Source organism: Sinohyriopsis cumingii, chromosome 17, assembly GCF_028554795.1.
Source record: "Sinohyriopsis cumingii isolate HCF-2022 chromosome 17, ASM2855479v2, whole genome shotgun sequence".
NCBI classification, from domain to species: domain Eukaryota; kingdom Metazoa; phylum Mollusca; class Bivalvia; order Unionida; family Unionidae; genus Sinohyriopsis; species Sinohyriopsis cumingii.
Window position 1 is genome coordinate 119,253,548 of NC_142977.1, and position 27,980 is coordinate 119,281,527.

The window sequence follows — 27,980 nt, forward strand, 5'->3', positions numbered from 1 at the left end:
AAATAGTCTTTTTCTAGTTCAATAGACAAAGGGCAAAATCTCTTGCCCATTACCTCCCTTGGCACAGCCAGGTGTTGCTAGTTTTTACTGAGCAAGATACTAATGAGGATACTTGCATGGTGGGGTGGGTGGGAGGGCTTTTAAGTTATGTGATTGGATAAGTATTCTCCAAGAAATATAGTCTAGTTAAAAAAATAGGCTTTCTCTTTAAAATAAATTCCTCAATCACATTACTCTAAGAGAATAAGTAATAGGAAGAGGGGACGCTGAGCAACCAACCTCTATATCAGGTATCCTTCTAGAGAAAAATAGTTGGATTCCCCATGAACAATAACCCATTCTCTTAATTACAAAAGCAACACAGCCTGAGGTCAATTGACCTGTCACCCTAACATACGAATGAGAAGATGAATATTGAAATCTCCTTACCAACAAAATTTCACTGGTAAATCCAGCAAAGGTAACAGGCTGTGTTGATGGATTTAACTGGGTCTGAGCTGCTGCCACTGGACCTATCAGATTCAAGGTTTGCCTCTGTATGCTAAATCTTTGAGATGAAGGCTCAAGAAGGTTGAGTTTACATACCAGCCAACACATATATCTCAGATCGAAACGTTGCGTTTGAACACAAGGCTTGCAGATATGGCTCGAAGCCTCTGAGAAGTAATCTTTGTGATCTGGTGAGATGTCAGAGTATACCGAGCATACAACCCACTTTTGGGGTGATATACTGTGATTCAGCTCACACTGAAAGGAAGAGGTGTTTGAACATGCCACAACTTGTCTTTGTTTGTTTCAAGTAATGCTTGAGAGCATAAAAAGGATCTTGCATTGCCATTCTTGGCCTGTCTATGGAAGAGAGCAAGTGACAACTCTTTGGTTACTGACAAATGGTAACCTATTTTGGTCTATTCTGACAAGAGATCCATCGAACACTCTGATCTGACTTGACAAATGGTAACCTATTTTGGTCTATTTTGACAAGAGATCCATCAAACCCTCTGATCTGAATTGACAAATGGTAACCTATTTTGGTCTATTTTGACAAGAGATTAATCAAACCCTCTGATCTGAATTGACAAATGGTAACCTATTTTGGTCTATTTTGACAAGAGATTAATCAAACCTTCTCATCTGAATTGACCAGAGTTTGGGTCAATACAAAGGGCATGTAGATTCTTAACCTTGCATGCAGAAGAACAAGCAGAAAACATGACTTGTATGATAGGGACTTTAGTAAAGTGTGGGATAGAAGTTCTAATGGATTTGAATTGTCCAATATAATGAGACAGTAGCCTTTGACAGAGATTGGGGTAATTGTTTCTCTCAAAGAGCCAGAGAAAAAAGTTGACCAGTTGAGGGATTGAGACATGCAGAGGAACCATATTGAATTGGTTGAGGTGACTCCAGTTGATGAAGGATCTCAACTTGCAGTTTGCTTTCCATAAAAGAAACAGCCTTAAATCAAACCCTGGGGATTTTGTTCTTTGCACAAGCTCCACTGCCTGTTTTTCTTTTAATGAACAACCATATCTTCAATTGGAGAAAGGCATCCCTCTCCTGGTTCAATGATACATCTGTGAAGAGAGGACAGGAGAAGAGGGGAGTGGACTGTTGATGAACAAAACCCAATGCTCCTATGAATGATTTGGATCACCCCCAGCCCATGTTCTAAGGGAACAGTTACAGTTAGCTCAAAATTCTGCATCTATACAACTGCTTTCTTAAGATCCATATTGGTGCAAATGTGACTGAGAAGATTCCGTCCTGAGGCTACTTAACATCCCTTGCCACTGGCAGGGGCCGAGTGGTTCTAAATGCCCATGTGGGTTGAGTGGCTAGATGGAGGAGTAGTTCCTGAACTGCCTGCCTCTGAACTTCCCTATTCTTCTTGCAAAGCAATGGTGACCTGAACAGGGTCACCCAGAAAAAGAGAGTATGCCAAGGTTTGAGAGATGTGGACCAAAAACATGCAACACATTGTATCAGTAGTATTTTGGCCTTAGTATAGTCATCAGCTCTGGTTAATGACCCTAGCAATCCTGGCTGTTGCCTCCCAAGTGTGGCTATTGCTGGGTGCCTCTGTCAATTCTGAAAGGTGCCAATGAAGCTAAAGCCAATAATGTAGAAGGTGCATCCTGAACCAGCTCTGACAAATATGGAGTACATGTGTCTGCCTTATAAAACAGATGAGTGGATATATGAGCAGCTCATATATTCTTGTTAAGTGCCAGAAGATCAAAAGTGAAGGCATCTGGCATCTTAAATCTATACGATTGGGGAAGGAACCAGAAAGATGGCATCTCTTCCTCCTCGTCGAAATCAACCAATTCTTTAGGTTAGTGGTAGGGGGTGTAGGGCCAACACCGTATCAGTATCCTCAATGAAATCTAAACTTCAGTCTGTTCCATGGTTCGATTTCCATGGTGAAGGATGGTGGATAGGAAGGAGCTCCACTGCACTCTCTTTGTGTCGAGGCCCAATCTTGCAGCTCTGGAGAAGGCATACAAGGTGGTCTGAAGACTCAATTTCATCCCTATGAAAACATCATGTGGACAAGGAGTGAACATATGGAAGTCTGATACTGCCAGGATTAATGACTGGTTTGCCTGGCGAATAGCCAGCCTGGAAACTGGCAATCACTGGTAGAGGCCGCTCCAAACGCCTGGCTACACAGACAGATTTCTCATTGAAATCTGTCATAGAATGGGCATGTCACCAATGGTATGGTTAGATGGACAGATATGTCAAAAAGATCCAGGTAAATCACAGTTACCTAGACCTATTCAATGAAATGGGCCCCGTGTTGGAATGGCAAGACAGCCAGTGATGGCTTAATGGCTAGTGACAATGCAGTTTTAATTTGCATTAGATCCAATGGATCCAGCAAAAATTCCATCTGTCCTGACTTATAGGCCCAGACACCATACTTGGACATGCAGGCAGACTTACACCCACTGGGCTGCCTAAAATTGGAAAACACTCCCCCAAAGAGTAGGAATTGTAGGCAATGAACTAGCTGCCTGGGCTGTCTTCTCAAAAGGTCTCCCATGCTGGACAGTCAGTTATGACTGTACAGCTGGTGATGGCTTTATGACTAGCGACAGGTGGATGGCTGGTATATGTACAGTGGTATAAGGACATGGATCCAATTGCTACAATACGAACCCTGACTTACAGGCCTGAAGGCCATGTTTGGACATGCAAGGGTACTTACGCCCACTGGGCTGCCAATCATTGGGGAACACTCCCTAATGAATCAGTATCGCTAACAATGAGCCATAGGTTGTCTTCCTGGACTAATTCCATCTTTCCTTCCTTTCAATGCCAAATGGACTTTGGCTTTGAATGTGCATTTTGTGCATTTAGTAAACATTTCTCACAAGAAGAGAAAACAAAGCATAGAGTAGCAAATCTGTATGTAACTAACTAGTCAATATGGTAGCCCAGACTTCTGCGACCATATTTTACAGATGCTGCATATCATAGACAGTGTATACTAAGTATAAACAAAACAAGAGTCATAGTAGACTTCCATGCTCTGAAGTTGCATATAAATCATTTAAATTAAATGACATTCTGCTGAAATGACACAAGAAGAGAAAGCAGAGCATAAATTAGTAATTCATCAAGTTACTAACTCACTAATATAAATATATTCCCCATTACTAAGTAATAAAAAAGAGCATCATATTTGAAACTTATATACTGAACTGGTGCATTTCAAAGTATTTAGTTGACCATTCTACTGAAACTACAAATGAAGGGAAAAACAAAGCATAAATTAGCAAGACAGCACGTTAAAAACTTGCTAAAAGCAACTCTGAAACAAATGGAGCAAGCAAAACAGTCAGAAGTCACACTAACTTGTAATGACCTTGCCAAAGTGAACTATAGTGTGGTGTGACATGGTCTTAAATGGACAAAGTTCCTAAAGGTGACAAACTGTAAAAAGAATGTATACAGCCTGCAGCAGAATGAGCTACAAACAGGCAACATATGGCGGTGCCAAGGGAGGTAATGGGCAAGAGTTATTGCCCTTTGTCTACTGAAATAGAAAAGACAATTTTTGTCATTTATTTGGGCTGGATTCACGAGGTAGAAGGCTAATATAGCTAACATAAAGTGATTGGGGATGTATTCAAAGGAGGAATCTACTTATGCGGGTCTCAAGGAAATATCCAACACATACATATCCATGTCATCACTTTACTCAGCACAAGTAGACTCGTCAAAACACTACTTATGCCCTTGCTAAAAATAAACACTGGCACCTGACCTACCTCATGATACTAGAAGAGTTCTAACCTACTGTCTTTAATATGAACATATTTTCATAATATGAAACTATTTTTAGTATCAACTTAATGTAAAAAGCAAAGTCAGGTAAATGCTGAGCAATCTTGAGCTCCAGAGCTTGTTATGTGTATAAACTGCACAGAGATATTGTCAAGGTGTAAATCTGTATCTAAGGGACAAGTAAGTATAAAAGTTTTCCTTGGCACAGCCAATATTTATGTGGTCTGGACAAGAAGACAAGTCGGTTTTCTGAACCCTGTTCATATCTGTTTCGTGCCCTAATATCGACATTCAATATAATCTGACAATGAACTGCATATTTAATACTGTAATTGTCAGGGACATCCAGACTCTGTACTGAAAATTACCCCAATAGTTAGCAAATTTCTATGAATTTAACAAAGTCAATTCACCAGAAAGCCAAGTTTGTCATAGGTTACTATTGATGATAATATTCAATAATGGGATCCCAGTGCACAGCAGAGTATGAAATGATCATCACAATAAATTTTCATTAAATTTGCTTAAGTTATATAATATTATGACTTTAGACCGCTTCTGCAACAAAGAAACTACCTGTCTGTGACTTAGCCATTGAATCACAGTCAAGTTCACGGTTAATTCAAAGAGAACTTTGCCATGGTGGTGAGAAATTCTGTTTGTTTTGCCATCAACCATTGATGTCACCAGTCGGCTTAGGCTTAGACATCGGAAAACCCAAAATTATAACATATCAGTGCTGCTGCCCCAGACAGTTTTCAAAGAGACCACCAGTATCCAATCAGAAATAAGATAGTCAAATTTTGGGCGAGTTCCGCATGCAGCCAGACATTATCCCGTCACATTCATTTTGGAAGAATCAGTACAGTTTTGACATGACAAAAGAAACATCACAGTACTCCAAGAACAAATTGGGCACTTGTAAAAAAGAGAGGGAAAAGCAGGTCTAGGAAATCTGGACAAGATTTGGAACAAAGGCTTCTGAGGTAGGATACCTTTGCCCAAATCTTTCTCACTTTCCTAATTAGGTGTCGTAAAATTTATACGTCATTATGTGCATTTAATTTAGTAGAAATTTAATCTTCTATGTAGAACTGAATTTAACAGTGAGTAGTGTTAGAGCTTGTACTTGTTTGTATTTGAATATAGTTGTGGAATATGCAGAGTTAGACCAAATTGGCCTTGTGCACATATAATTATGCATTTTTATATTTGTATGTGTCTTTTATAATTTGTAAAGTAGGAAATGAATAGGAATATTGTTATGTTGATAGTTTACTATACTGATAATTAGGGATATGCATGTAAGTATCAGAAGTCGTGATATTATTGTTGTTGTTATAGCCTTTATTGTAGAACAAGCATATACGGAATATTTAGATGTGAGTGTATGAGTTGGCATAATGATTTAATTGCCATTATGCTCATGAAAAGTTTGAAAGAGTGTGTTAATTCTTGTGTGAATGAGCAAGGAGACAAAACTGTACATCCATTCTAATTCACAGGAAGCTTTCCAGGTGGGATAGGGTGCCACCTGAAGATTTGAGAGAGGAGAAGATGTTGAGAGCATGTGGAAATAGGCAGTTGTGTAAAGGCGCAGAGCTGGGAAAATAGGCAGTTGTGCGAAAGCACAGGGCTGGAGAATGGAAAGAAGGGTAAAAGAAGTACTGAATCGAGATAAAAGGTGGAAGTTGCAGATGAGTAACATAGAAGGAAACACTCTCATCTTTAGTTTCACGTGATAAAATAACTGGCAATGTGAATAGGTCTTTGTATAGATTGAAAGAAATTGTGTTAAAAAACTGTCCTGTAATTGTTGAATACCATGATATAGTTTATTAAAATGTTATACCTTTCACCTTATTATCTGTATATTTTATACACGTAGACTGCAGGCCGTGCTGTTTAGGGGCTCGGAGCTATTTAATGTTTTAAGTGTCCACCATTCTCTGTGTTAGTAATAATACCATGGGGGCATGTGACAGAGAAGATAAGTTTATTTTTCTCTAATATTTCCTCAGATCACACATCATAATATGTTGATATAAAGTGATGCTAGACTGGTCTTCCAATCGTCCATATAAGAAAAGATGCTAATTTGTAGATACTGAGGGTAAACCAGACTACTTGACCAATATGATTGCTTGAGTGCTTGGTTTGACTATACAAACATGTATCAGGCAAGAAATCATTTGATCGATATAGCAATTGCATCTCAACTGACTGGAGAGTTCTGCAACCTCTGAAAATTCCAGTCAGAGCACAATAAATTTAATTCACAACCAGTTCAATAATAACTGAATTATTTATTTTTTCTGTCATCAAGTGGTGACTGAAAATTTCCCATATTCCCCCAACTTTGAGTAACTGCAGACATCATTAAATTAACACAAAAGCTTGTCAAAGAGAATGAAAATAAATGTTTAAACTGCTTTACACTGCACTCTGAACAGAAGAAAAATCTCAAGGATTGATACTGTACTTGGAATATGAAAGTCTTCAATGGCAAGATAAAAGAGGGTGGGGTGGACTGACAAAAAGGTAAAGTCACTTATCATGGACAATGTACACCCATGACATTTTCACTTTATTATACCTGAATGGAGTTATCGTGCATGTGTTGTCCAAGGTAGCCATGGAGTATACTGCCTTATGAGACTGCATTATAATGAAGAATAAAATCAGTAATTCATCTTTATAACCTTATAATGAAGTACAGTAATCCCTCATTATAACCTTGTTCAAAAGAACCACGGAGTACACTGCCTTATGAGACTGCATTATAATGAAGAAAACAAATCAGTAATTCATCTTAATAACCTTATAATGAAGTACAGTAATCCCTCATTATAACTTTATTTAAGGGAACCATGCAGTATATTGCCTTATAGTGAGACTACTTTATAATGAAAAGTACAGTTGTTGTTGTTGTTGTTGTTGTTGTTGTGGGGTTTAACGCCATTTTTCAGCACGATAGACTATACATGGCGGCCAGTATTAATGGTGGAGGAAGAACCCGGAAAACCGCGGAAAGAACCACCGACCCACGAGAAGCTACTGGCAAGCTTTCTCACATGCCCACATTGGCTGAATCTTAGACTCGAACCGCCGCAGACAGAGGTGAGATGGCAGTGATCCGTAACGAAGAGCGCTTTAGACCACTCGGCCACTCAGGGCCCCGAAAAGTACAGTAACTAATTCCTCATTATAACCTTGTCCAATGGAACCATGGAGTATATTGCCTTATAATGAAGTACAGTAATCCCTTATTATAACCTTGTCCAAATAAGCCATGGAGTATACTGCCCAAGAGTAGACTGCCTTTAAATGGAGAACAGTAATCCCTCATTATAACCATATTAAATTGTTAATTATAATTTTTTCTTTTTGTTTATTATAAAACATTGATCAACATTATTTCATAAGACTTTGTTTTTAAGTATCAACAAGTTTCAATGAATACATAACTTTTAAATTTCTTACCTCTAACCCTGAATCAGAATTTACACTACTATTCCGATGTGTTTCATGGCCGTGCATTCCTTCCACCTCCTGTGCCAAGAAGTAAGGGATGAGTCTCTTTGCACTGACATTAGCCGTGATGACTGCAGTTGTAAAAAGTACAAACACGACAAGAGGAACTGAGAGAATATTGAATAAAGCTAATGTTGACATTGCTTTTCCGGCAGTCAAGGGTGTGTCTTCTAGGTATGAATACAGAACAAAGGTCTGAAAGTAATAATACATTCTGCATTAGGTTTGGACTACAAATGTGTACATTCAGGTAAATTCTAGAATTTGTAAATCTAATACACTTTGTAAGTTTATACAAACACCCACATTTTGTAAGTTTACACGTACACCCTCACTCTGTAAGTTTACACATACACCATGCTTTGTATGTTTATTTGGACACCCACACTTTCCCACACTATGTTAAGTTTACATGTACACCCTCACTCTGTAAGTTTACACATACACCATACTTTGTATGTTTATTTGGACACCCACACTTTCCCACACTATGTTGAGTTTACATGTACACCCTCACTCTGTAAGTTTACACATACACCATACTTTGTATGTTTATTTGGACACCCACACTTTCCCACACTATGTAAGTTTACATGTACACCCTCACTCTGTAAGTTTACACATACACCATACTTTGTATGTTTATTTGGACACCCACACTTTCCCACACTATGTTAAGTTTACATGTACACCCTCACTCTGTAAGTTTACACATACACCATACTTTGTATGTTTATTTGGACACCCACACTTTCCCACACTATGCTGAGTTTACATGTACACCCTCACTCTGTAAGTTTACACATACACCATACTTTGTATGTTTATTTGGACACCCACACTTTCCCACACTATGTTAAGTTTACATGTACACCCTCACTCTGTAAGTTTACACATACACCATACTTTGTATGTTTATTTGGACACCCACACTTTCCCACACTATGTTAAGTTTACATGTACACCCTCACTCTGTAAGTTTACACATACACCATACTTTGTATGTTTATTTGGACACCCACACTTTCCCACACTATGTTAAGTTTACATGTACACCCTCACTCTGTAAGTTTACACATACACCATACTTTGTATGTTTATTTGGACACCCACACTTTCCCACACTATGTTGAGTTTACATGTACACCCTCACTTTGTAAGTTTACACATACACCATACTTTGTATGTTTATTTGGACACCCACACTTTCCCACACTATGTTAAGTTTACATGTACACCCTCACTCTGTAAGTTTACACATACACCATACTTTGTATGTTTATTTGGACACCCACACTTTCCCACACTATGTTGAGTTTACATGTACACCCTCACTCTGTAAGTTTACACATACACCATACTTTGTATGTTTATTTGGACACCCACACTTTCCCACACTATGTTAAGTTTACATGTACACCCTCACTCTGTAAGTTTACACATACACCATACTTTGTATGTTTATTTGGACACCCACACTTTCCCACACTATGTTAAGTTTACATGTACACCCTCACTTTGTAAGTTTACACACAACTCCCACACTATGTAAGTTTACATGTACACCCTCACTTTGTAAGTTTACACATATACCATACTTTGTGTGTTTATTTGGACACCCACTCTTTGTAAGTTTACACATACTCCCACACTATGTAAGTTTACATGTACACTCTCACTTTGTAAGTTTACATGTACACCACACTTTGTATGTTTATTTGGACACCCACACTTTGTTTGTTTGTTTGTTTGTTGTTTTGGGGCTTAACGCCATTTTTCAGCACACGATAGGCTATACATGGCGGCCAGTATTAATGGTGGAGGAAGAACCCGGGAAAACCCCGGAAAGAACCACCGACCCACGAGAAGCTACTGGCAAGCTTTCTCACATACCCACATTGGCTGAATCCTAGACTCGAACCGCCGCAGACAGAGGTGAGATGGCAGTGATCCGTAACGGACAGCACTTTAGACCACTCGGCCACTCGGGGCCCCTCCCACACTTTGTAAGTTTACACATACTCCCACACAATGTAAGTTTACATGTACACTCACACATACACCATACCTTGTATGTTTATTTGGACACACACACTTTGTAAATTTACACATAAACCACACTTTGTATGTTTATTTGGACACCCACACTTTGTAAGTTTACACATACTCCTACACAATGTAAGTTTACATGTACACCCACACATACACCATACTATGTTTATTTGGACACCCACACTTTGTAAGTTTACATGGATACCCACACTTTGTATGCCAACCCCTGAGTGGTATAAGTGTAATTATTGCTATTAAGTGGCAAAAAAGCATAATTTGGAAGTAAAAAGGATAACCTAAATATTATTTGCCAGAATTACAACAGGTATAAGAAAGATACATTTTTACTACTAACCTGGTTCAAAATTATTGTCAAAATGGACAAAATCCATATGAATTAGAACCAAAATACAAGTACAAAATATACTGAAAATTATTTACATTCTGTACCCACTTCAACTAGTCTACATGTGTAACTTTCGCTGAATGATCGTGAACTGAAACTCTGCAATGATCATGGTCAGGTACTGAGAGCACTGCGTTACATTAATCTCATATTTTTCTTTTAATGTCTGTAAAGTGCTTTTTGATTTGTCCCTTTTTCTGATCTGATATGTTTTGAAGTTTGAAAAGATCAATCTGCTCTAACATTTTCTGTCTTATAACATCTACAGCTCACACTGTAAAGCATTTCACTCAACATCTTCTTTAAAATATAGACTGGTTCACTAACAAACTAGCTTATCATCATGAATCTGTTTGGCAAAGTTCACTTCTGAAGAAACCTGTCTGTTTTCTTGGAAATGGGTCATATACATTTGCTATAAATAAAAAATAAGGAAAAGTACTATTACACTATTCTTATGCAGCAGTCACCTTCTGAAGAAAATTATCAGATTTATACAAGAAGAATTAAAGCACTGAAAATAAAAATGACAACAACAACATTTTATTGCTTTATTTTTAACTTAGATTTTATTGTAGCAAAAAAAGAGTAATCATATACAGTCTAACAGAAAAGTAATTATGGTAGGTGAAAAGAAATGTAATGACTGTGCCAAAAGCATAATATTTGGCATGTATGGTATGCTCATACTCTGTAAGCTTAAATGTACACCACACTTCATAAGTTTACATGTGCACCCACATTTTTTAAATTTACATGTACACATATACTTTTTATGTTTATATGGACACCCACACTTTGAAAGTTCACATGTATACCAACACTTTGTAAGTTCACACATACTTTGTAAGTTCACATGGACATGAACTCTTTATAGGTTTACATGGACAACAACACTTTGCAAGTTTACATACACACTCATACTTTTTTAGTTTACATGAACACCAACACTTTGTAAGTTCACATGTACATCCACATTTCATAAGTTTACAGACACGTTCAGTTTGTTAGTTTACATGTACACTCAAACTTTGTAAGTTTACAAACACACTCATATTCGTTAAGTTTACATGTACACCCACACTTTGCAAGTTTACACTCACATTTTTTAAGTTTACATATATACCAACACTAAGTTTGCAGACACACTCACATTTTGTAAGTTTACATGTATACCAACACATTGTAAGTTTACATGTACAGTCACCCAGACTTGATAAGTTTACATGTACACCAACATGTTGTAAGTTTACATGTACACCCAGACTTGATAAGTTTACATGTACACCAACATGTTGTAAGTTTACATGTACACCCAGACTTGATAAGTTTACATGTACACCAACATGTTGTAAGTTTACATGTACACCCAGACCTGATAAGTTTACATGTACACCAACATGTTGTAAGTTTACATGTACACTCAGACTTGATAAGTTTACATGTACACCAACACGTTGTAAGTTTACATGTACACCCAGACTTTATAAGTTTATGTGTCACCCACACTGTAAGTTTGCATGGACACTGCATTGCCAGAAAGGATCTTAAATAAAATTATAGTTTGTTTATTCACAAGCATGTGAATTATCTCAATGATGTAAGAGAGTCCTGGAAACCTCAGTATTTAGAAAGCTATGCTCCAGATGAAAACTTGGGGTCCAGTTGAGAAATGAGAGTCCATCAGTCAGCCAAAATTCATTACTTGCAAGGCAAATCATCAAATTAATTTTTCAAATAGGCATACTTACAATAATTACTACTTGCTGGTTTTTGTTCACTTGTCACAGTAACTTCTAACACTGTTAAAATATACAGTATGTGAAACTGTTCTGTTCACTCACCATCGCTTACAAACAAGGAGGGCCTTTTTGAATACCTACTGGACAATGTATAACAGCAGGATTCACAGTTTGAGAAAACAATTATGGTCACAGTCTAGTTATTGAAGGCCTGTTGGATGCATAGCCTTGGACCAGTGTGGTTAGCTTCTGTGAGTTTAGGATGTACAAGGAATACATTAAACCTCTGATTGCACATCTTTTGACATGTAGATGTGAGTCCTGGAAACCTCAGTAGTTCCAGATTATCAACCTGTCTAACACTGACATCTAAACATCAAAAAACTAATTAATTTTCCATAGATATCAATAAGTTTGGATATGTTTATAACTGGGACTATACCTTACAGCAAATAATGTGAAAGGCTCGGCGCCAAGATGCTCTCAACCAAAATATGCGAACATTTCCATTTTAAAAATGGTTGTAGTAACTGATAGCTGGCCAGCATTTGTACTGACTTGAAAAGCCATATATCTCTCTAAAACCTAATAAATGTTGCTCATTAAAAACCTTACACTGCCTATTCAGGCTCATTCAATTCTGCTAATGACATCTGATAATGTCTTGAAAGGAAATTTGCTATATTTTTCCTTCTTAGCATCCCAAGGATCTAAGCTGCAAGGAGGAGACAAAATTGCCATAGTTTTAATAGCCACTGAGATACAGAGCTAAAATTTGGAAACCAAACAGAAATATAAATTTTCTACAACTCTGATATATGACCTAGTTCTTCTCCACTGCTTATACTGGATGTTTTAGCTGGAAACTGACTAATTTACTATTGCGCAGTGAAACTTACTGGAACTAAGTCAGAGTCAAGGTTCTATTTTGTACATGTTTGCTCCTTAAACTGACATTCCAATTACAGTGGGTCACTACGTTAATACAATGGGATCCTTAATCACACTGCCTTTTAAAAATTTGGTTATTATTGACATTCTTACTATCAAAAACATGTGTACAATGTTGGACTTAGGACCTTCCTGGAGCCAATATCCTTCTGCTCTCCCATTTTCACAAATATACCAATTAACAAATTTGAACCAGAGAACTTCTGCTTATATTAATTGCTCAGGTCATATGTATCTGCAAAGACCTACATACTGCAAAGTTTACTTCATATATTATTCAATATTTACTCTGTGTGTGTGTGTGCTCTCTGAAACATCATAAAATTGGTAAACAAAGTATAAATTGTCTAAATGTGGTTATTGCATCTGAAGATAATTAGTTGTTTTATCTGATAGTGTAATGGCATCATTTGTACAAGCTAGATGTCTCTTGATGTCGAATTGTTTGGATAAAATTTGGTTTAACTTGGTCAAATGTTTGCCTGGAAGACGTTTGAAAACAGTTTCAAACAGACATATATGATAATGCACACAGTACTGTATACCAGAAGTCCAAAAAATATTAGGATCAGGCGAATCACAGTTCAGAAAACACTGATGACTTGTACGACTCAAATGATCTGAATTAAAACAATGATGACTTGCACGACTCAAATGATCTGAATTAAAACAATGATGACTTGCACAACTCAAATGATCTGAATTAAAACACTGATGACTTGCACGACTCAAAAGATCTGAATTAAAACACTGATGACTTGCACGACTCAAATGATCTGAATTAAAACACTGATGACCTGCATGACTCAAATGATCTGAATTAAAACACTGATGACTTGCACGACTCAAATGATCGGAGTTAAAATAAAATCTGACGGAAGACTATAACTTCAATTCTGAATAAACTTTCAATTCTAAATTTTCTTTTCTTCACATGCCACTAGAGAATTTATTTACATTTACATCTGAAATATTATCTGAGGAGACGCTTTCCTTGTAAAAAGATTTTCTACTACTATTACCATCTGTGGATCAATATTCAAGGGAAATAATATCAGGCCTAATCATTTGCCTAAATTTATGTTGCCTCCTTTGACATATATAAAAACTGACTTGGAGGACAGTGGCTCTATACTTTGTTACTAATTTTAATAAGACCATAAAATTTGTTACTATTATTAGTAATACACACTATACTTGGTAAATAAGAAGGGATACTATACCAAAGACATAAAGGAAATCACAAAGGGTTAGAGGAATACAGCAATTTGCATACACCCTATGCTATGAAGTACTGGGGCTGTATTTGAATGCTAACCCTGTTAATGCCATGGTGCACGTAAGACACCTATTATCTTGTCATGATTACAAACAAACAAAAAAGCATGATACTTACCAACATGGTTCCAAGAGCTGTAACAGAGGTGCCAACAAATGCTGAAAAGAGCAGATGAAACCATATTCAGATTATGTAAAGTTAGCATTTGGATGTAACATAATTTTCTCCAGTAGACCAGTCGGGATCATTGGGATCCTGACTGGTGAGAATAATGAAGTCAACGTTCTGAAAGTAATGTTAAAATTATACAGGTCACCAGAACATGACCCCTAAGCAGTCGCTGTCAGAACTTCATGTAGGACAGTGGAGATCTGATTTTAATCAGATTAGAATTTATCTATTTTTAACATATCAAGATTAAAATTGTTTCTAAAGATAAAGACACAATTTGTATTCAAAGTAGCTTGCTCATAATTGAAGTCATCAAAGATCCTCACAATATAAATCCATTTACTGAAACAGGATGATAAATATAGTCAATAAAATGTGAAAGGTAGGTCAAATGTCATTATTTTGTTGCAAGGGTCTGGTACTAATTCAGATGCAAATAATCGTCTATTTAGATGATTTTAGCAAAAACAAAACTTGATAATAAACTTAAAACACACAATTTTACCAAAGTCAGTGAAGCATGAAAAATAGATCACTGTGACCTACTTCTGTGATGAGGGTGTAGGACACATCTATTCATAAACAATCAAGAATCAAGGTATAACATTATATATCTACTGGATGCTATAATCTGATTTGGTCATTAGCTAAATGCAAAACCTTAACATAAGCTGGTAAATGTGAAATGTAGATCATAGTGACCTTTTTGTGGTATGGGTATGGTAATAATACAGTTGCTTACAATCATCATGTACTGACATGCCATTTTCTGAAAAAAACTACAATGCATTGTATAAATTAAATTTTCCATACTGAGAAAAATTAAAGAATCTACTTCAAAGATAACTTGAGTAATATAGACAGCTGAAATCAACATTTTACATATTTTTAAATATCTGTAAGACAAAGAATTCAATGTTACAGCAAATATAATGAAAATTCCACTGTTTCCCTATAATATCATCTTTGGTTAAAAAAGCAAACTTACTGAATAAAGCTCTATATACAGCAATGTAAAACAAATATTTGACTTCCACTTTGCGAGTGTCACTAATTTCTTTGAAGAAGATGGATTCCCATGCTAACAACTTGATGACCTTCATTCCCTGAACCATCTCATTACTGCGCTTCACTCTTCTGTCTGCTTGTTGCTGCAAAGAGGCAATGACATAATGTGATATGATTAATGTGACATAATTCTTATTAATTAATGTGATTATAATTCTAATTAATTAATGTGATATAATTAATGTGATTATAATTCTTTATTAATTAATGTGATATAATTACTGTGATAATATTAATGTGATATAATTAATGTGATTATAATTCTTTATTAATTAATGTGATATAATTAATGTGATTATAATTCTTAGCAAATTCTGTATGTACTTCAAAAAATTTGTTTAATGTTGGACTAATATAAAGTTGAGCTGGCAACAGCTTCTAAACATTTTCTAATAATGACAAGCACTAGCATTATTTTCTTTCTACTTTCACATTATGAGCATTGCTTGGTTATCTATAACCCATTATACACTTAACTGACCCATTATACATATAATTTACCCATTATACACTTAATCTTCCCATTATATACTTAATTTACCCATTATACACATAACTTACCCATTATACACTTAATTTACCTATTATACACTTAATTTACCCATTATACACTTCATCTACCCATCATACAATTACCCTACCCATTTACACTTAATCTTCCCATTTACACTTAATTACCCATTATACACTTAATCTACCCACTATACACTTAATCTTCCCATTATACACTTAATCGTCCCATCATACACTTAATCTACCCATTATACACTTAATATATCCATTTACACTTAATCTACCCATTATATACTTAATCTACCCATTAAACACTTAATTTACCTATTATACACTTAATTTACCTATTATACACTTAATCTACCCACTATACACTTAATCTTCCCATCATACACTTAATCGTCCCATCATACACTTAATCTACCCATTATACACTTAATATATCCATTTACACTTAATCTACCCATTCTACACATAATCTACTCATTACACACTTAATTTACCTATTATACACTTAATCTACCCATTATACACTAAATCTACCAATTATACACTTAATGTTCCCATTATACACTTAATCTTCCCATTATACACTTAATCATCCCATTATACACTTAATCTTCCCATTATAAATTTAATCTACCCATTATACACTTAATTTACCAATTATACACTTAATTTACCTATTATACAATTATTTTACCCATTATACACTTAATCTACCCATTTACACTTAATTACCCATTATACACTTAATCTACTCATTATACTCTAAATCTACCCATTATGCACTTAATCTTCCCATTATACACTTAATCTTCCGATTATACACTTAATTTACCCATTATACACGTAATCTACCAGCTATATACTTAATCTACCCATTACACACTCAATCTACCCATTAACACTTAATTACCCATTATACACTTAATTTACCTATTATACACTTAATCTCCTCATAATACACTTAATCAACCCATTATACACTTAATATATCCATTATACACTTAATATACCCATTATACACTTAATTACCCATTATACACTCAATCTAGCAATTTACACCTAATTACCCATTATAAAATTAATATACCCATTTACACTTAATCTACCCATTATACACTTCATCTACCCATTATACACATAATCTACTCATTGAACACTTAATCTACCCATTATACACTTAATCTACCCATTATACACTTAATCTACCCATTATACACTTAATATACCCATTATACACTTAATCTACCCACTATACAATTATTTTACCCATTATACACTTAATCTACCCATTACACATTTAATTTACCCATTATACACTTAATCTACCAGCTATACACTTAATTTACCTATTATACACTTAATCTACCAATTATACACTCAATCTACCCATTTACACTTAATTACTCATTACACACATAATATACCCATTTACACTTAAGCTACCCATTATACACTTAATCTACCCATTATACACTTAATTTACCTAATATACACTTAATCTACTCATTATACACTTAATCTACCCATTACACATTTAATTTACCCATTATACACTTAAACTACCCATATACACTTAATATACCTAGTATACACTTAAACTATCCATATACACTTAATTAACCCATTACACACTTAATCTACCCATTACACACAAAATCTACCTATCATACACTTAATCTACCCATTATACACTTAATTTACCTATTATACACTTAAACTGCCCAATATACACTTAATCTACCCATTATACACTTAATTTACCCATTATACACTTAATTTACCGATCATACACTTAATTTACCCATTTGACACTTAATTTACCCACTGTACACTTAATCTACCCATTATACACTTAATCTTCCCATTTACACTTAATCTACCCATTTACAGTTAATTACCCATTATACACTTAACCTACCCATTATACACTTAATATAACCACTATACACTTAAATACCCATTATACACTTAAATACCCATTATACACTTAACCTACCCATTTTCACTTAATTACCCATTATGCACTTAATCTACCCATTATACACTTAATCGACTCCTTATACACTTAATCTCCCCATTATACACTTAATCCTCCTATTATACACTTAATCTACCCATTATACACTTAATTTACCTACTATACAGTTAATTCTCCCATTATACACTTAATATACCCATTTACACTTAATATACCCTTTATACACTTAATCTACCCATCATATACTTAATCTACCCATTAAACACTTAATTTACCTATTATACACTTAATCTACCCATTATACACTTAATCTACCAATTATACACTCAATCTACCCAATATACACTTAATGTTCCAATTTTACACTTAATCTTCCCATTATACACTTAATCATCCCATTATACACTTAGTCTACCCATTATACACTTAATCTACCCATTATACACTAAATCTACCAATTATACACTTAATCTACCCATTATACACTTAATCTACCCATTATACACTTAATCGACCCATTATACACTTAATCTACCCATTATAAATTTAATCTACCCATTATACACTTAATTTACCAATTGTACACTTAATTTACCTATTATACAATTATTTTACCCATTATACACTTAATCTACAAATTTACACTTAATTAACCATTATACACTTAATCTACTCATTATACACTAAATCTACCCATCATACACTTAACCTTCCCATTATACACTTAATCTTCCCATCATACACTTAACTTACCCATTATACATGTAATCTACCAGCTATACACTTAATCTACCCATTACACACTCAATCTACCCATTTACACTTAATTAAGCATTATACACTTAATTTACCTATTATACACTTAATCTACTCATTATACACTTAATCTACCCATTATACACTTAATATACCCATTATACACTTAATCTACCCATTATATAATTATTTTACCCATTATACACTTAATCTACCCATTACACATTTAATTTACCCATTATACACTTAATCTTCCCAGAATACACTTAATTACCCATTATACACGCAATCTACCCATTATACACTTAATATACCCATTTACACTTAATCTACCCATTATACACTTAATCTACCCATTAAACACTTAATCTACCCACTATACAATTATTTTACCCATTATACACTTAATCTACCCATTACACATTTAATTTACCCATTATACACTTAATCTACCAGCTATACACTTAATTTACCTATTATACACTTAATCTACCCATTATACACTCAATCAACCCATTTACACTTAGTTACCCATTATACACTTAATATACCCAGTTACACTTAAGCTACCCATTATACACTTAATATACCCATTATACACTTAATTTACCTAATATACACTTAATCTACTCACTATACACTTAATCTACCCATTATACACTTAATCTACCCATTAAACACTTAATCTACCCACTATACAATTATTTTACCCATTATACACTTAATCTACTCATTATACACTTAATCTACTCATTATAAACTTAATCTACCCATTATACACTTAATCTACCCATTATACACTTAATATACCCATTAAACACTTAACCTACCCATTATACACTTAATTTACCCATTACACACTTAATCTACTATTACACACTTAATCTACCCATTATACACTTAATCTACCCATTATGCACTTAATTTACCTATTATACACTTAATCTGCCCATTATACACTTAATTTACCTAGTATACACTTAATTTACCCATTATACACTTAATCTACCCATTACACACAAAATCTACCCATTATACACTTAATTTACCCATTTAACACTTAATTTACCTATTATACACTTAAGTTACCTATTATACACTTAATTTACCTATTATACGCTTAATCTACCCATTATACACTTAATTTACCCATTTAACACTTAATTTACCCACTGTGCACTTAATCTACACATTAAACAATTAAATTACCCACTATACACTTAATTTACCCATGATATACTTAATCTACCCATTATACACTTAATCTTCCCATTATCCACTTTATCTACCCATTATACACTTAATTGCCCATTATACACTTAATCTACCCATTTAAACTTAGTTACTCATTATACACTTAATCTACCCATTATACACTTAATCTACCCATTTACACTTAATCTGCCCATTTACACTTAATTACCCATTATACACTTAACCTACCTATTATACACTTAATTTACCCATTATACACTTAAATTCCCATTATACACTTAAATACCCATTACAGACTTAATCTACCCATTTGCACTTAATTACCCATTATACACTTAATCTACCCATTATACACTTAATCGACTCCTTATACACTTAATCTACCTATTATACACTTAATCTTCCAATTATACACATAATCTACCCATTATACACTTAATCCTCCTATTATACACTTAATCTACCCATTATACACTTAATTTACCCACTATACACTTAATTCTCCTATTATACACTTAATCTACTCATTGTACACTTAATCTTCCTATTATACACTTAAATCTACCCATTATACACATAATTTACCCACTGTACACTTAATCTTCCCATTATAAACTTAATCTACCCATTATACACTTAATTTACCCACTATACACTTAATTCTCCTATTATACACTTAATCTACTCATTGTACATTTAATCTTCCTATAATACACTTAATCTGCCCATTATAAACTTAATCTACCTATTATACACTTAATTTACCCACTATACACTTAATTTACCCACTATTCACTTAATTTACCCACTATACACTTAATCTTCCCATTTTACACTTAATCTACTCATTGTACACTTAATCTACCCATTATACACTTAATCTACCCATTATACACTTAATATACCCATTATACACTCAATTTACCCACTATACACTTAATCTACCCATATACACGTAATCTACCCATCATACACTTAATCTGCCCATTATACACTTAATCTTCCTATTATATACTTAATCTACCCATTATACACTTAATTTACCCACTATACACTTAATTCTCCTATTATACACTTAATCTACTCATTGTACATTTAATCTTCCTATAATACACTTAATCTGCCCATTATAAACTTAATCTACCTATTATACACTTAATTTACCCACTATACACTTAATTTACCCACTATTCACTTAATTTACCCACTATACACTTAATTTACCCACTATTCACTTAATTTACCCACTATACACTTAATCTTCCCATTTTACACTTAATCTACTCATTGTACACTTAATCTACCCATTATACACTTAATCTACCCATTATACACTTAATATACCCATTATACACTTAATTTACCAACTATACACTTAATCTACCCATATACACGTAATCTACCCATTATACACTTAATCTGCCCATTATACACTTAATCTTCCTATTATATACTTAATCTACCTATTATACATTTAATTTACCCACTATACACTTAATCTTCCACTATATACTTAATGTACCCATTATACGCTTAATCTTCCTATTATACACTTAATCTACCCACTATACACTTAATTTACCCACTATACACTTAATCTTCCAATTATACACTTAATCTTCCCATTATACACTTAATCTACCCATTATACACTTAATCGTCCCATTATACACTTAATCGTCCCATTATACACTTAATCTACTCATTATACATTTAACCTACCCATTATACACTTAATCTACCCATTATACACTTAATCGTCCCATTATACACTTAATTTGCCCACTATACACTTAACTGACTCATTATACACTTAATCTACCCGTTATACACTTAATCTACCCATTATACACTTAATCATCCCATTATACACTTAATCTACCCATTATACACTTAATATACCCATTATACACTCAATTTACCCACTATACACTTAATCTACCCATATACACGTAATCTACCCATCATACACTTAATCTGCCCATTATACACTTAATCTTCCTATTATATACTTAATCTACCCATTATACACTTAATTTACCCACTATACACTTAATTCTCCTATTATACACTTAATCTACTCATTGTACATTTAATCTTCCTATAATACACTTAATCTGCCCATTATAAACTTAATCTACCTATTATACACTTAATTTACCCACTATACACTTAATTTACCCACTATTCACTTAATTTACCCACTATACACTTAATCTTCCCATTTTACACTTAATCTACTCATTGTACACTTAATCTACCCATTATACACTTAATCTACCCATTATACACTTAATATACCCATTATACACTTAATTTACCAACTATACACTTAATCTACCCATATACACGTAATCTACCCATTATACACTTAATCTGCCCATTATACACTTAATCTTCCTATTATACACTTAATCTACCTATTATACATTTAATTTACCCACTATACACTTAATCTTCCACTATATACTTAATGTACCCATTATACGCTTAATCTTCCTATTATACACTTAATCTACCCACTATACACTTAATTTACCCACTATACACTTAATCTTCCAATTATACACTTAATCTTCCCATTATACACTTAATCTACCCATTATACACTTAATCGTCCCATTATACACTTAATCGTCCCATTATACACTTAATCTACTCATTATACATTTAACCTACCCATTATACACTTAATCTACCCATTATACACTTAATCGTCCCATTATACACTTAATTTGCCCACTATACACTTAACTGACTCATTATACACTTAATCTACCCGTTATACACTTAATCTACCCATTATACACTTAATCATCCCATTATACACTTAATCATCCCATTATACACTTAATATACCCATTATACACTTAATTTACCAACTATACACTTAATCTACCCATATACACGTAATCTACCCATTATACACTTAATCTGCCCATTATACACTTAATCTTCCTATTATATACTTAATCTACCTATTATACATTTAATTTACCCACTATACACTTAATCTTCCACTATATACTTAATGTACCCATTATACGCTTAATCTTCCTATTATACACTTAATCTACCCACTATACACTTAATTTACCCACTATACACTTAATCTTCCAATTATACACTTAATCTTCCCATTATACACTTAATCTACCCATTATACACTTAATCGTCCCATTATACACTTAATCGTCCCATTATACACTTAATCTACTCATTATACATTTAACCTACCCATTATACACTTAATCTACCCATTATACATTTAACCTACCCATTATACACTTAATCTACCCATTATACACTTAATCGTCCCATTATACACTTAATCGTCCCATTATACACTTAATCTACTCATTATACATTTAACCTACCCATTATACACTTAATCTACCCATTATACATTTAACCTACCCATTATACACTTAATCTACCCATTATACACTTAATCGTCCCATTATACACTTAATCGTCCCATTATACACTTAATCTACTCATTATACATTTAACCTACCCATTATACACTTAATCTACCCATTATACACTTAATCTACCCATTATACACTTAATCTACCCATTATACACTTAATTTACCCATTATACACTTAATCTACTCATTATACACTTAATCTACTCATTATACATTTAACCTACCCATTATACACTTAATCTACCCATTATACATTTAACCTACCCATTATACACTTAATCTACCCATTATACACTTAATCGTCCCATTATACACTTAATTTGCCCACTATACACTTAACTGACTCATTATACACTTAATCTACCCGTTATACACTTAATCTACCCATTATACACTTAATCATCCCATTATACACTTAATCTACCCATTATACACTTAATTTACCCACTATACACTTAATCTTCCCATTATAATAATAATAATAATTAGGACTTTGTATAGCGCCTAATCTTTAGAAGCTCTAAGTGCTTTACAACATTAGACAACACCTATCAGATAAAAAACATATAATGATATGATTACAAAAACAAACACCATGAAATTAGAAAACATTTTTAAAAAAATAATTTAAAAAAATACAAAATACAAAATCCTGAGAATATTTAAGGTAGGAAACATTATTAGGTCTTTAAGTTTGTTCCTGCAGTTGAAATAAGTGAGTTTTGAAAGTCCTCTTGAATGTGACCACTGTGTCTTTGTGTCTAAGGTCAGTGGGCAATTCATTCCATGTTGTTGGGCCCTGGTATGCAAAAGAACGCTGTCCATATGACTTTGTTTTCATAGTGGTAATAATGAGCATACGATTGTCAGAAGAGGAGCGTAAGTATCTTGCTGGTGTGTACACATGGGTGATGTCGGATAGGTATGTTGGACTAGAGTCCGACAGTGAAACATAGCAGAGAACAAATTTTGTGTATGATTCTGGATCGAATGGATAGCCAGTGTAGGGTACAGAGCAGCGGGGAGGTGTGCTCTGATCGTGGTACTCTAAGTATGATCCGAGCAGCTGTGTTTTGAACTTTTTGAAGTTTCTTGAGCAGATATTGAGATGAACCAGACAGAATTGAGTTGCAATAGTCCAGTCTTGAAAGTACAAATGAACACACAAGTGTTTTAGTGGCATCAACTGAAAGATATTTGCGAATTGAGCAGCCTTGCACATGTTCATGACATGTTGGTGCAATAGTAGTTGCTACATGTACATGTAAATATATTGGCCTAGATCTTGGTCAGCTGGAGACAGGTATCATCTTACTAAAGCTACACAAAAGATGAGGCTATTCATAAGGAAATGAAAATGTGAACAAATTGTAAAAAACTTGAACAAACATCTCTGATACCCCATCTTCAGTTAAAAGTTAAATTGATAGCCAGATATCTATGGTTTCAAAAGATTTGAAATTCAATTTGTATTTTATGCCACTGTTGGTAGCAATCATAAGCATTACCTTGTTCCTGCAAGAAAGGAAACTTTCACTGGACAATAAACTTGTTCCAGTCATTTTGAAAATGCAACAATCCAACCAATGACAATGCTTTTATTTAAGTTTGGTGCTAACAGCCTTTGATGAAAGGTTCTTTGTTTTTATTGAACATCTACAGCCACATGCTATTGGTGACAAAATCATAATGAATTCTTTCATGACAATCAGATAAAGATCAAACGAGGACTACCATTTTTTAAATATATTTATTATTTGTGTTTTCTAACGGGAAAACAGGATATGACCAATACAAGAATTTTATAATATGTGATTGAAGTCATGGATTTTTTTCAATACATGTACAGTACTTAAATGAAATTGTTTATAATATACAAGTGTATTTCAGATGGATTTTGTCATTTAATCAAAAGCAGGTATTTTTGCACCTGTTTTTATCCCCCCCTTCCATTTTTGGGGGTAGATACATCATTTTCTTCAGCTAACCGACTTTGTTGGTTATAACACGTCTGCTCTTTAACACGACTGGGTTCTATTAACCCCAACCACCATGTTGTAGTAGGAGCACACTGTATTTCTTAATGAATGTGGGTTAAATATTAGGATCATTATCATTGGAAGTAAACAGGATTATTTGGGTTTGAGTCATTCTAGGACACTGGTATTCCACATGTATAAACCAGTTGTACCTGATGTTTATCATGTTTTAAATTATGTGGATTGAAGCTAGGTTGAAAATGGTTTCAGTCTCCCCATGTCTTGTGAATGGCTCTCAGAATCTTCATGTTTTTGGGTGGTGTATCCTCTCATTCTCTAACCTTTTGCAGCAAACAAGGGCTGGGCTGTTTTATAAGACCTTGAGATACTCCTCTTTGGCTGCCTGTTTCCTGACCTCCTTGATAGGCGATTAAAAAATGTTCTAACAGAGTAGGTGTGATTAATTCTTCAGTGGCCACTGTTGGAACGAGGAAGGAACACGATGCTTGTGAGTACAAGTCTATTTGCAATTGTATAACTTCCATGAGTCTGGTAGCAGATAGAATCATACAGTTCAAATCCAGTACCAGTTATGCTGCTAATATGGTACAGAACTGGGACTGAACTAGCATGACCAGGTATCTGGTGCTATGTGTGGCTTGGAGCTGGAACTGCATACACCAGGAAAAAAAATCACCATACCGAGTCCCATGTGAAAAATGGCAGGGTTACTCAGTTTGAGGTAGGAGTTATACATCTCAGTGCGATGCAATGCTGATATTATCTGGTTTTAATGAAACCCAATAAACCGAATGTTTAGGACCATGTTTAGAACCAATATCTTTCAAGATTCAGAGTAATAACTCATTTAATGAAAATAAACACTGTTACAGAGGCATGACACTTAACTTATTGTGAAGTGCATGTTATAAATTAAGATAAATAACTGAGAAATGTGCAAAAAAAATTTATTACCATATATGTCAACCTGGAGAGAGATATAAGCATAATTTTTGCTAATATAAGTGTAAAAAAGCGTAATTTGAGCATCAACAGTGTAATATATGTATTACATGCCATAATTATAGTTGACTGTATGAAAAACGTTTATTTTCCATTATTACTAAACTGGATCTGCAGCAGGTCAAAATTTTTAAAAATCAATACGCATTACAATGAGGATACAAACACAAATCATAGATTTATATTCAACAAGACTACATGTCTTACCTTTCCCTGAGTGATTGTGTAGTCCACAATTTTTTATAGTTCTTTAGGATTTAGTTCAATCCATGTGCTGTATTACATCACTCTCATATTCCTCTGGTCAGATATGCTTTTAAGTTTAAAAAGATCTATCTGCTCCAACAATTTTCATCCACAAGACACTATAAAATCACATTTCGCTACACATCTGGCACCATTTGCTTTGAAAGTACAGACTGATCCACTACCTAACATGATTATCAATATAATGAATCTGTAAGATGATCTTTCATATTAAAGAATCCTGTCAGTTTTCTTGGAGATGTGTCATATACAGTACAGCTCAAGTGTATTTTCAGAACCCTATGCAACCTGGTGGTGGTGGAGAGAGTGAAGAGGATGAAGGAAAAACCCTCCACCATCTATCCATGCATCCTGACGGATCTGATGAGAAGGCTTGAGTAGAATTGCTGTTCACACCATGCTTTCTCACGGAGTCACTGAGGATGACCACCAAGGAGTGGACGTGGTCTCTATCAAATGGGCATGGCTTACTGCGTATTACTCATGCAGGGGCCCCGAGTGTCCGAGTGGTCTAAAGCGCTCACCGTTCCGGATCACTGCCATCTCACCTCTGCGAGGGTTCGAGTCCAAGGCTCGGCTAGCGTGGGTACATGGGAAAGCCTGCCAGTAGCTTCTTGTGGGTCGGTGGTTCTTCCCTGGGTTTTCCAGGGTTCTTCCTCCACCAGTTATACTGGCCGCCATGTATAGCCTATCTTGTGCTGAAAAATGGCGTTAAACCCTAGAACAACAACAACAACAATTATTCATGCAAGTATGCTCTCTGAAGGTTGAAGACAGAAAGAGACCAATTTATCCACATCATTATCAGATGATTAGACACATTTCCTAGTTCTAATGAAGTCTATGCTATAGATATGATGCCAAATCAAATTTTAGATAATATTAATGTAGTCACAATGCCCCAAAAACTGTACTAATATAACTGTACTTTTTTATTTACCAAAGGCTGATTAACATATTTTGCAAGATGATAAGTTTTACCTTATTTAAATAAATCTTAACAAACTTACGCACAGACTTGGTGAGACTTTGTTGATCTTCTCTTGAAAAGTGCAAAATGATCCTACTGTTTAAACATGAAAAGTAATCCTCTGAGGTATGCATTAAATTTCTAGCAATGACTGAGATGTGATGAGCATTCCTCAGTTAAGTACAACAGTTCATCAAACAACCAGTTAAGTACTATATTCCATCTGGCGGGCAATTCAGTATCACACTGGGCAGACAATTAAGACTGCTTCAGTTAACTTATCATAGAGTTTTTTTAAAAAAAACTCAATTGCAAAATATCTGTCTATTATTAAG

At 34.4% G+C, this 27,980-nt stretch overlaps 1 protein-coding gene across 1 annotated transcript in view; it reads right to left on the reverse strand.

Moving 5' to 3' along the window:
• LOC149779749 (ATP-binding cassette sub-family C member 9-like) overlaps positions 1-27,980 on the reverse strand; it is a 215,442-nt gene that overhangs the window by 152,873 nt on the left and 34,589 nt on the right. Inside the window, exons 8-10 of the mRNA XM_089940609.1 lie at positions 15,423-15,585; positions 14,381-14,421; positions 7,783-8,028 (exon numbers count right to left, since the gene is read on the reverse strand). Of these exons, the coding sequence (XP_089796735.1) occupies positions 7,783-8,028; positions 14,381-14,421; positions 15,423-15,585 (450 nt within the window). The remainder of the gene's footprint in view (positions 1-7,782; positions 8,029-14,380; positions 14,422-15,422; positions 15,586-27,980) is intronic.